We start from the raw sequence: 15,589 nt of genomic DNA, 5'->3' as shown, positions 1-15,589 counted from the left end.
AATGTGAGACAGAGAACAAGTTTAAAGAAAACACTCTTGAACAAAGTGCTGGCGGAAAAATATTTGCAATTATGAGCACAAGCTTTTTCACATTTATGAAAGCTGTATAAGAGCTGTTTCTCTGTATACAACAAACAGTACTTGATCACAGAAACACTAAGCTTTTCCATCAACTTTTTCTCTTAAGGAAAATAACCATCACTACTCTCTAAATTGACCTCCTGCTCAGATCAAAAGGGTATTATTAAAAAGATCCAATTTCCAAAGAGAAATTATGAGCTAGTATTTCTGTTGAACCAAGAAGTTGGATTGAAATCCAACACTTCTCATTGAAAAAATGGCCAATGCAACTAAGTATCAAGAAGAGTTAGTTCAGGAAAGGAAAAAAAAAAGCAACATGCAGGGGTGGGATGATTTGTAAATGACGTATCTTTGGATCAGCAAACATGCAGTGTCCCAGCTGCAACAAAAGCAGACATATATGCCAAAAAGATTAACGAGGAAACCAGCAACTTCAATGACAAAAACTGGATGTCATGACAAAAAAACCCAAAAAACCCAACACCAAAAAACCAGGGCAGGCCAAGAAAGCTCTTGCCAAGTCAGACCTTGGAAACACAGATTATCAGCAGCAAGGACTTAAGAAGCTTAGAAATTGCTTGGAGAAATCAGAGGGTCATAGACCATAGTGGAAATCAAACATCTGGAGGTGGAATTGGGCTAAAGGGATGTCTGCAAGACAGGACATAGTCTTATAATAGTTTTCTGTGTTGTTTATAATCTCCACAAATCCAAAGAAGAGAAATCAGATGTCTCAGGCAAACAATGCAAATTTCCAGTACCTTTTTAGTGAAACATTTCTTAGTGTACTTCTGTATAGCAGCCCTAATAAGTAGCTCAGAAGAGTAACAGAGGGAGTTTCTAGCAGCCAACTTGCATGACACAGCTTCTACAATACCTTAGATCCTATCCCCAGAGCAGACATTGAATAATCCAGATACAGTATCCAAGTCCTTGAAACCAGCTTGCAGCCAGGCACCAATGTGAGTTGGCCAGGATGGTTAGAAGCTAGGAGAGGGATGGGAGCAATTCAGTCTGAACTGGCAGAAGAGCCACACAATTCATGGCTCCAGGAAATGCACATATCGGCGAAAACTTCAAGGATAATTTGTCAACTGAATAACACAAGTTCAGCAAAACTTGGGCTAGGGGACCAACAAAAGGAAGGAAAAATTTTCAGAAGTCTTTGGAATTTGCCACAGACTTTAATGTCTCCTTGAAGCACTATACCAGGAGAGTAAGGAGCTGAGAGAGAGAGAAAGGGGAGCTGTTCACCATAATCCAGGCAGACATATAGCTCTGAATAAAATGTTTCATTGAAGGTGGCCATGGTTTGGTTCATCAAACTACAAAAGCTTACAAAAGGATCCTTTTTTTAAAAAGCGGCAATACACAATGAAAATTAAATTCTGATACTTAGAAGAAAATATTCCTTTGGTCAAGAAAAGACAAGCAGGGAATGTACATTTGTTAAAATCTGAACGGATCCATGCATTATTAGAAGGTTCAAAGTATTTTTATATTAATTTTGTGTGAAAGCCAAAGCTATTGCTATACAGTTGAGCTTCTAATGAAAGCTTCTTTTGGCCTGTTGCTGCAGGATTTCTTACAGATGCATATGAAGGAGAACAGATTTTTTACTGTATTTAAGACAAGGAGGGAGACTGAAAGGAAGGGAATGTAACAGGAAAACACAAAACCCAGGAAGCTCCCTTGGTCTGAAACCAATTTGACCAGAAAATGGGAACACCTCTGACATATCCGAAGTTATAAGTCAACTTTAGACTATAAACAAGACTCACTTCTGTTCCTAGCTCAGCTAATTCCTTAGCACTAATCTTAGCACATGAAAAGAGAGAAAAGTCAGATAAAAGCGATCCAAAATGGGAAACAAAAAGGCCTTTGGAAATGCCCTGCATTTAGACAGTCAAATGTCTGAGCCAAAACTGTTAGTCAGTTAGTAAAAACAAAATGTTTGCATTTTCTTCAGAACACACATATAATGGGGAGAATTACTTTGACTCCTAAAGTGTAGGCATATTTAGGAGAAACAAAAGAAGCCCAACTATTATATCCATACTAAACACCACAGTACTCTTACAGAGTTATGCAAGGTAATACAACCATGTTACCCTGGTTCTCCACCTTGGTTAATATATATATATCTCACGCTTTTGACGATTTTGCATTCCACTGTGTAGTATAGCTACTTCTCCACTTAAGATAACAGGAGAATCATGCTAACAAATCCAATTCTACTTCTAGAGCACAGTATTCTTATTAAAATTGCATAAAATTTAGCATGATTACAAACACATCTTTGCAGTTGCAGGGGACAACCAGCCATTCCGTAAAAAGCTTTAACACATTTTTGTTACAAAACCACACTTACTGGTATTACTACAAGCTCTTGGTCCAAACTGTAAGCAAGACTACAGTTATGTTTTTCTGGATATTCCTTCATGCCTTACTGTTTTTTCTGGTTTTCTTTGGGTTATGTCGAGGAGAAAACCAGTATAAAAGCAGTGAACAGTTCAAAGGAGAGACCCACACCACAATTAGCTTATTTTTAGAATACTCTTTAGTTATCTGTTGAAAGTTCACACTTGCAAATACAACTAAGAGAAGATGTCATTTTAACTGCAGCAAGATAAACTGGACTCACAACCCTAATTTAGTCATTTAAATCACCTTTTCCAAGTTACACAGTTCACTGAAATTATCAGCATGTAGCATCTCTAGTTATTCCTACCAGATTTTGAAATAATAATTTCTCTTAGTCTGTGTATAGACATGTACCTCTCCTCCTACGGTAAGCAGTCCAGGCGAATCAAGCTTCCGTTTCTTCCGGGGACCGATAGCTGCCAATGCAGTTAGATTGGCATCCCTCTGCCTCATTTGTGCAAGTTCTTGTTGTTGCATCTATTAGAGAGAGAAAAAACCTCTATTTAGTTTTTAAGCTGTTGTCACTTCAAAAAGTTGTTCTCAGACATGCAAGCATGAGGTGAAAGTCACACATGAGCAATCCCCAACAGTACTTCACTGTTCCTAGAAATACCATTTTAGCAGCTCAAGTATGCAGCCTTGCAGTGGAGTAATAATGAAGATAGAGAAGTTCTCTTGACTTTCCACAGGATTTCTGCTTCCAAGTAACTGTTTTGGAAAACCACCCTTATCCTTAAGAACTGCCTTAGCCCATAAGTACTATACTATCCCTACACACCTCTAGTTTAAGACTGATATGAAGAGTGTAAACACCAATTCAAATCCCCAAAAAACCTCAAACACTTTCTTTCATTTACTTTGAATATTTCAAATATACTTGGTATTTGCTTCCAAAAATAATCATATCTAAATTAATAAAACATCACTACCTAAATGTTAGCAGAAGTTAATGCTGACAAAACCCCCCTACAAACCGAATTCATAACTGCTTTCTGGCATTGGTCTTTCAGTAACAACACATTGGACTAGTTTCACGCTAAGAAAAAAACCTGCCAGCTGCATTATATACCACACTACAGAAAATAAAGAAAAATACTCTGGCCACCACATGATGAAGAGGTAAGATTGCCTATTCATTATAAACTGTAATCCTTTTAGAGAGTTAATAAGAGACATATTCCCATGAACAATACTATACTACTTTAATACATATTCTCATCATCAATTCTACACAAGAATAATTGATTAGGTAATGCAGCATATGATTTTAATTAGAGAAAAGTATTTATAGCTCTTAATAATATTTTTTTTTTATTTCAAAACTTTGGGTTTGCAAAATCCTTCAATAAATTCAGAGGAAGTGGTTGTTTTCTAATCCCGCTGTTGTCATACTTGTTTCCACTTCAACAGAAACACACACAATACTACTTCTCAAGAAGCAGCATTATTAACCCTCAGTAGGGTTAATAAAAAACACTGTATGATACAGGCAGAATTCTTCATTAAAATAAAACCGAACTGACGAGTTTAGATAGAAGTGTCTCTGCCGTTACTTACATGTGAGCTGCACTTACAAGCAGGGCCTGAACTATCCAGGCCAATGTTAAAAGGAAAGGAGGTTTAAACAACACAAGTACCGATGTATGGTATCTTTTCTCCATTGGTATCTTTTCTCCATTCACTTCTGCCTAGAAAAAGCAGGCCTGCTTCATGCATCCTAATTAGTGCATTTTCCAGGTTTATTCGTTTAGCATCACAACATGTTCCCATTTTTTCAGAAAAAGCAAATTCAGTACAGTTAGAGTTTGAAAACCCATTTTTCATATTTTTATGGCATGTGTTTTGTAACTCCACTTATTATCATAACTTCAATATAACATTATCTACAAATACACATCTCATTTTTCTACAGGATACAAGAATCTCCTAAATACAAAAAAGAAATGTGGAAAAATATCTAAATAATAGTGCAAAGGTCTATACATACTTCTCTTTGCCAACTCATATTAGGTTTTTAGCTCAAATATCTTTGGCTCTCTTCCAGATTAAATGCCAGTTAGACAGACCTGCCCGCTTACCCTTTCAAGGTAGATAGCAACAGTGGTGAGCTCTAATCATTTACAAAGGTCATGATCGGAAGCTAGCCCGTAAGCAGTCATTTAAAATTCGATTGATCCCTATTTGTAGTCAGGGAAAGAAAATGGACATTTCAGCTGTATTGTAATTATGAGGCTTCAAGGCAACTGTAAATAGATGTGCAAATCCAGATACTGGCAAATACCTTAGAGAAGAAATTATTACTATAGTATAACATATATCCAGGAAAGGTTGAAGATAAAACTGCATATAAAAAAAGATCAATCATCTTTTTGCTAATTTGCCATGCTTGCCAGCCTATAAGGGTTATCACAATTATCAGAAGTCTGATGAATATTTAAGCGAGGGCCAACTGGCTTAGAGTGATCCCAGACGAAGTTGTAAAGTGGATAGCTTCACAGAATAAAAAATTTTGCACTGGAATAAGTATTCGTTTCCTGGGAGGTGCAGGTCAGAAATATAGTCGGATAGATAACTGGTACCACGCAAAGGTTATTATCCAAAGTCACCATTTCCAAACCAACAGTAAGCTAATACTTACTTGACTCTTTGTACTACCTGTACTGCAATACACAGTGATTGTTTCAACACGTAATAGAAGCACACAGTGCCTCTGAGAAGTTGCTCTAACAACTACAATTCAGTATTTTTCTATTATTGCAAAATGCAAATATAAAGCAAAACATGTCATTTCTCTAAACTCCACATAATGGGAGAAATCCTGCTCTCCCTTCGAAACCTGCACAGTGTCTGATGCTGTTTTACCAAGAACACATGGAATAGATTCAGGACTCTGCAGAAGGGTTTGCACTCGTTTCTTCCTCAGGTTCTTTGCCCTTTTTTTTTTATTCAGTGAGAAGAGCTCAAGATAGTTCTTGATATCACATATTAATTTTTCACAAGAATTAATATTCTTTGTTAGCCTAGCACTGACTGCCCAAACAAATGCACAACATTTTCAACTACCTGTAATTCGGTGCGTGACAGGACACCTGGCTCGGCAGGCAGAGCCAAAGGCACTGGGCGCTGCTCTACTGACACCGGGCAAATACTGGCAAGACCTTTCCCTTCGCTTCCCTGCCTGTGCCTCTCACCCTGCTTCATGCAGCTTGTCTGTTTAGCCCATAAGCTCTCCAGACATGGATCCTCCTCTACTACATGCCTTACTTACAGCCTAGCCCCTGTGGGACTAATAGACACTACTGTAACACAAATAAGGAACGTGCTGCCAGGTACAAAACCACAATATAGGTTCTGTCACTGGTTTTACAGTACACACCTTGAGACACTACAGCAGAAAAGAACAACCTTCGTATGTAAACCTTAATGAATGTTGGTCAAAAAATACAAAACAGATCAAACACATGCATCACCAGTAAGACCACAGTATCCTGACGTGTTATAAAACAAGGGCTGAAGCGCTGAAACACTCGACAGATACTGAATTACACAAATTCTCATCAGTCTTTTAGAAATTAATTATAACGGTGGTTTTTTTCTTCCAAAGCTCATCTGAAGGCAGAGCATCATAAAATTATATTTTAAAATAATTAAAAAAATTACAATCCTGATACTGATTACCAAGAGACGCCTTCATCTTGCAGCGGTTAGTGTACATCAGTTGGCTTAAGGGAACATCTTTGTACACACGCTATTAACTATCGATTTGTTTACAATAAAACATCTTTGTAGTTATGGATACTTAACTATCAAGACATTTGACAAGATTCCTGGGTGTCATTTAACATCCCGGAGCAGCCTAACCACCACTGTTGGCTTCTTCATACCCCTGTTCCAACTTCCTCTTATTTCCATCTCCAAGTCACATACTTCTGGTTTTTCATACACTACATCAGATTATCTGTACCAGTCTCTTTCCTACCTTATCATCTGACTCATTAAAAGTACTATCCCCAATCATAATTTTTGTTCAAAAAAACCCACCACAGCAGTGTCTTGCCTTTGGTTCAAAACAAGGGGACACTACCTTTCATAAAGACATTTGCACTTGCAATGTGGCTGCTAACATCTGATTGAACAGGAGCTTTTAAAAATTAATGCCACAGAGATACAAGCTGTTTTTAATAGTCATAAAACTTGATATGGTTATTGCAGGTATCTTGCAAGAAGATTAGGAATAGCCAAACAGTTTTGTGGGAGTTGTGCAATTAATGTACGTTTAATTACTCTGCTTTGGTGTCAACAGAGATTGCTTTCAAGAAATACCTCTTGTACCACCAGCTGCCAAATGCACATCCCTGACCAGTGGAGGCTCTTCTCCCCAGTATACTCTTGCACCATATTCTCTAGGTCAAGTGGAAATGACTTTACAACCAGTTTTGCATACATAGTTCCAAAGTAATCACTCTTTGAATTCTCAGCACTAAGAACAATGTGAATTAAATGTAGCTATCTTCAATGCTCTGAAATTACTCTTAAAAGTACCTGTGAAACTAAAGCTACTTAAGCCTCTTACTTTACAAACTCAATTATATTTTAAAGTAACAGAACAGCCCGGTATTACAATACAGTTTATCTTCTAACCAAGGCAGTTAATAATTTCTGGATATTTAAACAAATGATGCACCTATTAACATCTATACATCCTGATAAAACAAATACATTTCCTGTTTATTAACATGATGTAGCAGATACAAATCTAACTCACTACATCAACCAACAAGACACAATTGTTTGACAGCTGCATTCATTCACACTCTCATTTTCATACTGGACTGTTGACGCAATATCATTCTTTAACTTGCCTTCATCACAATTGATACCAATATATTTATCAAAAGCATATTAAACTTTTGGCTCTTTGGGAAGGAAGCACTGCGCCATTCAGAACCACACTAATCAACAACAATTAACTTTTTTGAAAGTCAAAATATTTATCTAAACCACACACAAATATTCCAGTATCTTATACAAGAAAAAGCTTACAAATAAGATGCCATTCCTTGCTCCTTATCTGATCCCGATTTATTTTTAGCATGCCATTTACTTACGGAGAGGTATTTGGTTACTTAATGACAACTTTAAGTTAAAGAGAACCCTTTGATGAAAAAGTACAGTGTAAGAATTAAGCACCAGTATTATTTCATACAATTAAATTTTCTTCTTTGTGATGGTGGCATAATATTAAAACCACAGAAAGAACACTACTTCACTATTTTAATAAAGTAAAGCTAACAACAGAGGTGCTAAAATTGTAGTTTGTTTTCCTTAAATCATTATTTGTTATGATACATTTAGGTATTTCAGAAAGAAGTGCCACAAGCCATATGCCACAAAGACGACACCCATATGTCTATCTGGTATATCAACATTAGATCTTAAAATCTAGATTTAATAATGTCTGAAAACCAAGAATGTATATATTCAAAACATGCTTTGCAAATAAATTTCGCAACCAAGAAACCAAGCATTTACTTTAAGCCTTTTTTCACTTTAAGACTATTCTGCACTACTAGCCATTGTGAAAACAGTCATTGAGACACTAACAAATAAATACACGGTGTGAATACATGCTCAGTGATTTTTTTTTTTCTTTTTAGATTTCTACTTCCACTGGCCATTGTGACAGTCCACACAATTGGAAGATACCGACTGTTTCATGAATGAGTATGGTTTCATTTTCAAGATTTAAGAACTAAATCCCCCATCCGTTACTGTAACTAGTATCATAATAACCACAGAGAACAGTGAAGATTATTTCCCACTTTTCAACAAAAGCAACTAAACCAAGAGTAAATTCAAGAAAGTTAGGCTAGAGGAATAAATTCTATGGATTTGTTCACGTTATGCATTTTGTCTGGAAAGACAACTGTCAACAAATGCTGGATGCCTGTTATGAACAACTACAGATCTCAAGTTGAACACCTTCTCCAACCCAGAAAATTAAATGGCCTAGCAGTGGCTGTGATCTGTACTGTCAATTGAGGATTATTCCTCTTCAGTGAGCATAAAAGTCTGTTAACATCAGCTATGCCAACATTCCAATCCTGCCTGCTCACCTGAATCCACAGGAAACGGGAATGTCAAGCAGCAAATGAGGCACTGCACTACTCATCGGATAGACAGGACTTGTTCAAAAGCACGAGAAAAAGCATCTTGAAAAGGCGACGAAATGTGGTCCAAATGGAGGGCAAACCCTAAATGAACTGAAATTAGCTTTGTTTAAAGCAGAGATACAGATGAAATATGGGCCTGAGCTGCAGCTAAGAACTGGACTTAGAGAAATTTCCTTCAATGTGACCAGAAAATAGGCTGACAAGTGGAACACTTAACAATTCAAAACTACATATAAATACTTGAAAAATAAAAGGGAGAAAAGGGAGTGGCATCCCACGAGAGAAAGGTCAAGGAGATTTCTATGTACAGGCAGAAAGGAAGAATATTTTTTGGCCTGAAAGAAAAATAACTCAGTGACAGAGACACAGAGATGATTGTAAAGATAAAGAAGAAGAAAGAGCTCGAGGAAGTAATCGAGTATGCTTAGATGCTGTCAATACAGGATTTGATAAGGGAATAGAGGTTGACTTGTAAGTTTATGTGGTCACAGAGCCAACTCAGCACACAAAGAACTAGATTTTGGCTACTTACAGCTCCCAACATAGTACAGAAATACCACCTAAGAAAAGAACAGAGGACAGAGAAGAGGCTAACAGCACAACAGAAGCGATAAATATCGACAAGACTGTAAACTGCAATCAGGAATGAAGACGACTGGGAACGAGCACCAAACAGGAAATTGGCAAGGGAGAGTGCTAAATGGCAGAAACGTTTGATGAAAGCAAGATCATATAAACAATGATTTCAGCATTGATTTCTAGCCAATAGGCATCAATGGAGATCCCTCCTAATTCTGTTTGCGATGGATGGCTTAATTCCTGATAACAGGGTCATATGCTGGGAAAAGCTTGTCTTAATTGATGGTTCTGCAACATAGATCTATCAGTCTCAGACAGTGATTACACCCCCTGGAAAAACATCTTTTTTGCTGAGGAGAACTTGAAATGTGGCACCATTACACACGTCCTAAGATGCCCACAACAGAAGGTGCAATTAAAAAATGAAACTCATTTAAAATGCTGGCAGTAACCTCAACAAGTCCAGGGACAATGATCAAGAAGGATTGGTACTTCACTGAACTTCAGAGAGAGAGTCTTGAAAAACTGATAATGTCTGCAGAACACCCATGCCATGCTCCCGCCTCTCTTTTGCATTACTGAAGTCTCTAAAGGTCAGCAGGACTCCTACAGCAGCAGCACGCTGGCTGGTAAGGAACTGGGCCAAAGTAGCTAACGTTTAGGAGTGTCACTGTAACAGTACAACACCAGAGAAATTTTACATGTGTAATAGGAAATCACACACTGAACACACTTTGTTAGACTTTTAAACATGCACTGCTCTGCCAAATTATATCTGGTTTTCTTCAATACGAAGCTGCATGCTGCTTCTCCGCAAGTGTTCTCCCACAACTTGGTACAAGCTGCAATCATTCACTTGCAATGGCTGTACATCTATTTGAAGTAGATCAAGATTTTACTTTACTGAAAAAGGTGTGTGTTGGTTTTTTTTCTTCTCTCTTTCTCTTTTTCTTTTTTCTTTCCCAAACGCTTTTAACAAGAGTCGAAAATTATTGCACAGTGTTTGAAAAAAATCACCCTGGGCAAAGACTAAGCTGGGAACATCTCAGCCCCCCAAGATGAATGTTTCTCAAAATAATGAGCATCTCAATACTGTTCTGGAACCCTAACTGGGGTACTTTTGACCAAGTGTCTTTCCTATAATAGACATTTGTGTTTATTACATCTAATTTCATTATGTTTCAGAAGTTTACTCAAATTTTCCATTAACATTTGCCCTATTACTTTCAACATAATCTACACTGAACTTCTGATTATAGAAAATGCCAGGTGCATCCTGCCTTTCATTTTTGTTTTTTCCCTGAGAAAAAGCCTTAATTGTAGTTTTCTCCAGACATGTACATTACCTAGCTAAATGTGATTTTTAAAATAATCATCAGCAAACCTACAATTTTATCTCCTTACTACTCAAGACCACATGTTGTCTGAACTGATTCATATATATATTCACACTTGGAGTTTTAATTTTCTTGGAAGTCTCTTCCAAAGCTTACTCATAGCTTACAAAAAAATCAGAAACATGACGAATTTTGAAAGTGATTTTTTAAAATCTTGTATTTTTTTTAATATACTTTGTCCCTAGTACTATTTTATTCCCCAAATAGTTTGACGTTCCTACTCCACTAGTCCCCTTAATCAACTAACGCTCTGTATGGGTATCTATGAACTTCTTTTTGTTAATTCTGTATTTTCTTGGTTGGTTGCCTTTCTGATTTTCCAAATACAATGCACTATTTTGGTTTAACTTAAAATCATTCATTTCTGCAACTGCCCGATCATCTCAAGCCACATATTCCTATCTGTAGTAATACAAAGCATAACAACTTTTTTTAGAAACATATCCCTCCAATTCCTCTGAAGATTCTGTAACAATGGATTTTTTTGTCCTTTCAGTAACCATAATCATTACATTTCTTCAATCCTCAAAATCTGTTGTTGGAGCTCCAGCACATTTTGTCTGGTTTTGGCTATACTGTTCCTCAAACAACTTCCCTCCAATAGCACCAGTTCCAGGCTCTTCCAAGCTGGAGAGATGCCTATTTTAAGCCTTTATATTTCTTAGGTCCCATAATAGTGTTTGGTAGATTTGCGAGCCAAATCCAGATCATTCGAGCAAATGGTTTCTGAGGCACAGACATGTGTCAGGATCAGCATTACTAGACCTGGCAACTTTTCTGGATGCCAGTAACTTGCCATAGGATCAGAAGAAGTTCTGGAAAAATTTCCCTAAGATATGTTATTTTAGTTTTTGTTATCCGTCTCAATTTTATTTTGGAGCAATGCAACAATGGACAATTACAAATCTTCTCAAGCTGTTCTTCAAAGGAAACGACACATACTCATACAGTATAAATTATGAATAGTAAGAACACCAGTCAAAAAGCTTGATGGCTTACCCACAGGCTCCTGAATTCAGGTGCAAGCAACAGAAGAATATCCTCACTCTTGGGGCACTGGTGAGAAAGACTGGATAAGATCTTTTCCCAGGCCCTCTGGCAATGTAAGTGGGGTTTACGATCCTCCCAAGATTTCTAGGATATTCTCCTTTCTCCCCTGATGTGAGACACTATGTGAGGGCCCCAAAACAGATGCTTTAATGAAGATTAGGGAATATAAAATACAGTGAAAACCTGTACAAATGACAGTTATGTCTAGAGTGACAGACTAGTTACAAAAGGACGCAAACTTGTTGAGCCGTGGTTTTAGTTAGGCAAGTCTGAAAGAAACACTGGTACAGTGGGAGCTAACTCAACTATGAGAAGTCAGAAAATTTGCTTTGCTTTTTTAAAATCATGCACTGGAAAATATGAGGGTCAGATGAACCTCACAACTGAGCTTTCTAGCAGTTCCCCACAGTTGCAGATGGAGTGCACGTAGTAACTCCCAGAGGCTATGCTGTCCACTGTAACACTGTATTAAAGGTTGTACTAGATCATGAATCAACTGCGCTATTTTTCAGATGGTGAAGTTTCCCTGAAATAAACATTTTTGAAAATACCCTTTAAAAAATCTTACATTGTACCTGAGTAATACAGCAGCTACTTGGATAGTGAAAACTTTCCATGGTTGCTACAACTTTTTGTTGGTACCATGAGCCTCCGATGAAGAATTTTATCTGCACTATCTTCTCCATGCCTCACGAATTTTGATAGCATAGCATGGCCTCTTTGTTATTTTTATTTCTATTCCCACCTCTGGTACACACTGGAAAGCTGAAGTAATTAAGAACCAGTACACCAGAACTGTACCAAAACCATGGGGAAGGTGCGTTCTTGGTGACTATATCAATGGAGTCAATTGAAGATGTGATATACGTAGGAAAATCTCAGCTTTGTGGAAGTGAAGAGCGACAGTACGTCATACCATAAAATCTCAAATCAGCCTGAAACATTTTCCCCATATAATTATTTCTATTTTTTGGTAAAATTTCTCTGCCTATATGCCACTACCACAAAATTTCAGAGTAGCGGAAATCTTAAGTGCATTTAAAATACTATTTAATCAGAAATTCTGGTAAGAGCCTTTATTAACTAGATTATTCCACAAGAAAATGCCCGGATTTTGACACCAGTCCTCTAATATTCTTACGGGAAATCTGCATCTTGAAACTGCCAGCATCATTTGAGGAAATGAGGCAAACGTAGCAATCTACTAAAAATCATTTGGCTGTAAAGTAATTTTAATCAAATAGTTAGAGAGAATGGCATTGAAGTTAATTTCTGAAGTGTCATAAACAGATGGGAAATGTGGAGTGTAGAGACTGGTTGTGCACTTTCACCGCAATATCCTTTTTTGCAGTCTGGATTGTGGTTTGATCAAGTCTAAGTGACATGACAAAAACAATTTTAATTTATTCTGAAACTATATTCAACTAAAGAATACACAAAATAGCGAGTATGCTACTCTTTTCGAAAGTGAGATTTGAGGCAGAGCAATATCAGGAACAAAAATAGCCAGACACCCACCTTCTTCTCCCCCTTAAAAGTTGTGGTGGTAGTACTGGGGGTTCACTTGCAAAATGGAAGTTCCACTGGGGATGCAAAACAAGCTTGAAATTTAAATAATCTACATCTTTTTTATTTTAGATTTAACTATAGCAAACCCGCTACTGCTCATTTCTCCTGCAGATCAAGGGAACAACATACCACAGTGTGGGGACAAAATATTTCAAGCAATTTTTCATACACTGACAAGTTGTATATTAGGGAATCTTGTAAGTACAATACAGTAGTCATCCCCTTCTATTGATCACATATAATTTACATCTTACAAAGATGTGAATTCTTGCATTCTCACTCCACAAGGAAAATCTCAATGATTTATTCATTTCAAATAAAAAATAGAAGGTAGATGAGAAGAATTACTTCACAGGCTGTAGCTTTCTCAGGGCACTAGTGCTAGGCTCTTCTCTCGCGCTGCCCGAAGGGCCTTTGTGTGCAAGTCCCTCTAATTAACAAGGTGAATCATGCAGCAGTTCCCTAATTAGTGAACATGACAAGCCAATGGAAACAAGCAGACAGACCTGGCGTTCAGATATGGTCAACAAAAGGCACAGTAACACACCATTAAAAAAAAATAATTATATTTCATGTAAATAAAATACAAAAAGTAAGAGAACTAGAGTAATACCTAATTTTCCTTTTCATGTTTTATGCTTATTCCTCATTTGTTGCAGATATAAATAACGACACAATAAATCAAGGTTTCCAACTGCAAGTCACACCACCTCTCCAAAATCAAAGAGTAGTTATCCTACGTGAATGAGCATCTGCTTAAGGGGCATTATTTGTTTTCTCTCTTGTTTTTCTGATTTAAAGAACTGCAGTTACATTAAGCTTAGCACTTTAAAAATCCCTAAATTAATTCTATTCAAAATATTTTTTCTTGAAATGCTTTCTCACCAACACATGAAATGAGTGCAATAGTTGCACTATTATTATTGCATTATAAAAATGCCTATATTCCAAATATGTAATATTTTCTAAGTTTTGTATAAGGATAAATAAATAAATAATAAAAGTGAATAATCAAAGAAGCCGATTTGCATTAAAAAGGAAATGAGATGATCTAAAAATATACCTCCTTACATTCATCTTTTCAAGTGAAAGATTTTTAATCTTTCACTCTTCCTTCTGCTTTTCCCAAACACATTCTCCCCATCTCCAAAACAACACATGGAGGTTTCATTCACTTTCAATTTATGGCAAATTGAACCTTTGATTTAGATCTTAACAATCCTTCAATATATTACAAGTCTAAAATGTGTGTCACCACCAGCAGAATACAATTCTTCACAGAAAAATTCCACTATATTCTTTGCTCTCTATTCCTTGGCACGTTAGAGTAAGTGAGGAAAACCACAGCTTATGCCCCCCCATTACAGGTTCCTCTTCCTCATAATCATGAAAACAAGTATTCCTGACTTTCCTCTTCTAATTGGGTAAAATATCCTTACATTCTAAGACTGATGTTCAAAATACTGATGTCTAAAAAACCCCTCATTTTCCTGACCAGTCCAGTTTTAAAAATAGGGGATTAAAATACTGGCCCATAAGTAATAGTGGTTCTACATGCCTTTAAATACTCTTTTTTGGCTATAAATCTGAAGAATATTCTATTGTAGAACTGATTAACTGTTTCAAAGCAGTTTTAAAATCAGTAGAAAAATTCACAATACTATCAGAGATCACGAGCAGAATGCTAAAACCACTACAAGCTATTTGCTGTGTTCATTTTTTTTTTCCTTTTAGTACATGTGAACTTTCCCTAACTTCTCTTAGATCCCACTCAACATAACCATTCTTAGGACAGTGCAGCACAGCTTTAAACACAGGCTGAAAAGTATCCTCTTTTAACATCAAGGCACAATGGATAATCTGCTAACAACTGAACTATGATCTGCCATATGCACAGAGGAAGTATTCAGCAAACAACCTGTCACAAATGCTTATTGTTTCAGTAAGCAACTCACCAAAGGACTTCACTTTATAAAATATATTACAAACTGTGGCACACAATTTATTATCAAAGACAGCTGTAATTAAATGTGAAACTACTGCAAAGTGAAAACAGATTCAGTGCATTAGAAAGCTTTACATTCTTCTTTGCATCTTAAATAACAAAATCAAAGCGAGGAGACTTGAAATATGTGCTGAATATACAAACCCAGAAATTTAATGCAAAATCACAAAATTTGTAGTTGATTTTCAGATAAACACAGATTATTTTATATGTATAATTAAAAATATTTTGCATTTAAGTAAAAATGTTAAATGCAGCTGATAACAATAAATCCTAATTGTCCACAGGAGATGTTTTAATATGAGATTATA

At 36.6% G+C, this 15,589-nt stretch overlaps 1 protein-coding gene across 2 annotated transcripts in view; it reads right to left on the bottom strand.

The window, feature by feature from the left end:
- Positions 1-15,589, bottom strand: part of LOC130159440 (transcription initiation factor TFIID subunit 4-like) — a 146,272-nt gene that overhangs the window by 42,024 nt on the left and 88,659 nt on the right. For both annotated transcript variants that reach the window (XM_056361105.1, XM_056361104.1), the window contains exon 14: positions 2,860-2,982. In XM_056361105.1, the coding sequence (XP_056217080.1) occupies positions 2,860-2,982 (123 nt within the window). The remainder of the gene's footprint in view (positions 1-2,859; positions 2,983-15,589) is intronic.

Source organism: Falco biarmicus, chromosome 15, assembly GCF_023638135.1.
Source record: "Falco biarmicus isolate bFalBia1 chromosome 15, bFalBia1.pri, whole genome shotgun sequence".
NCBI classification, from domain to species: Eukaryota; Metazoa; Chordata; class Aves; order Falconiformes; family Falconidae; genus Falco; species Falco biarmicus.
Note: the sequence above shows the minus strand (reverse complement) of the source record. Positions and strands in the feature narration are given on the sequence as shown.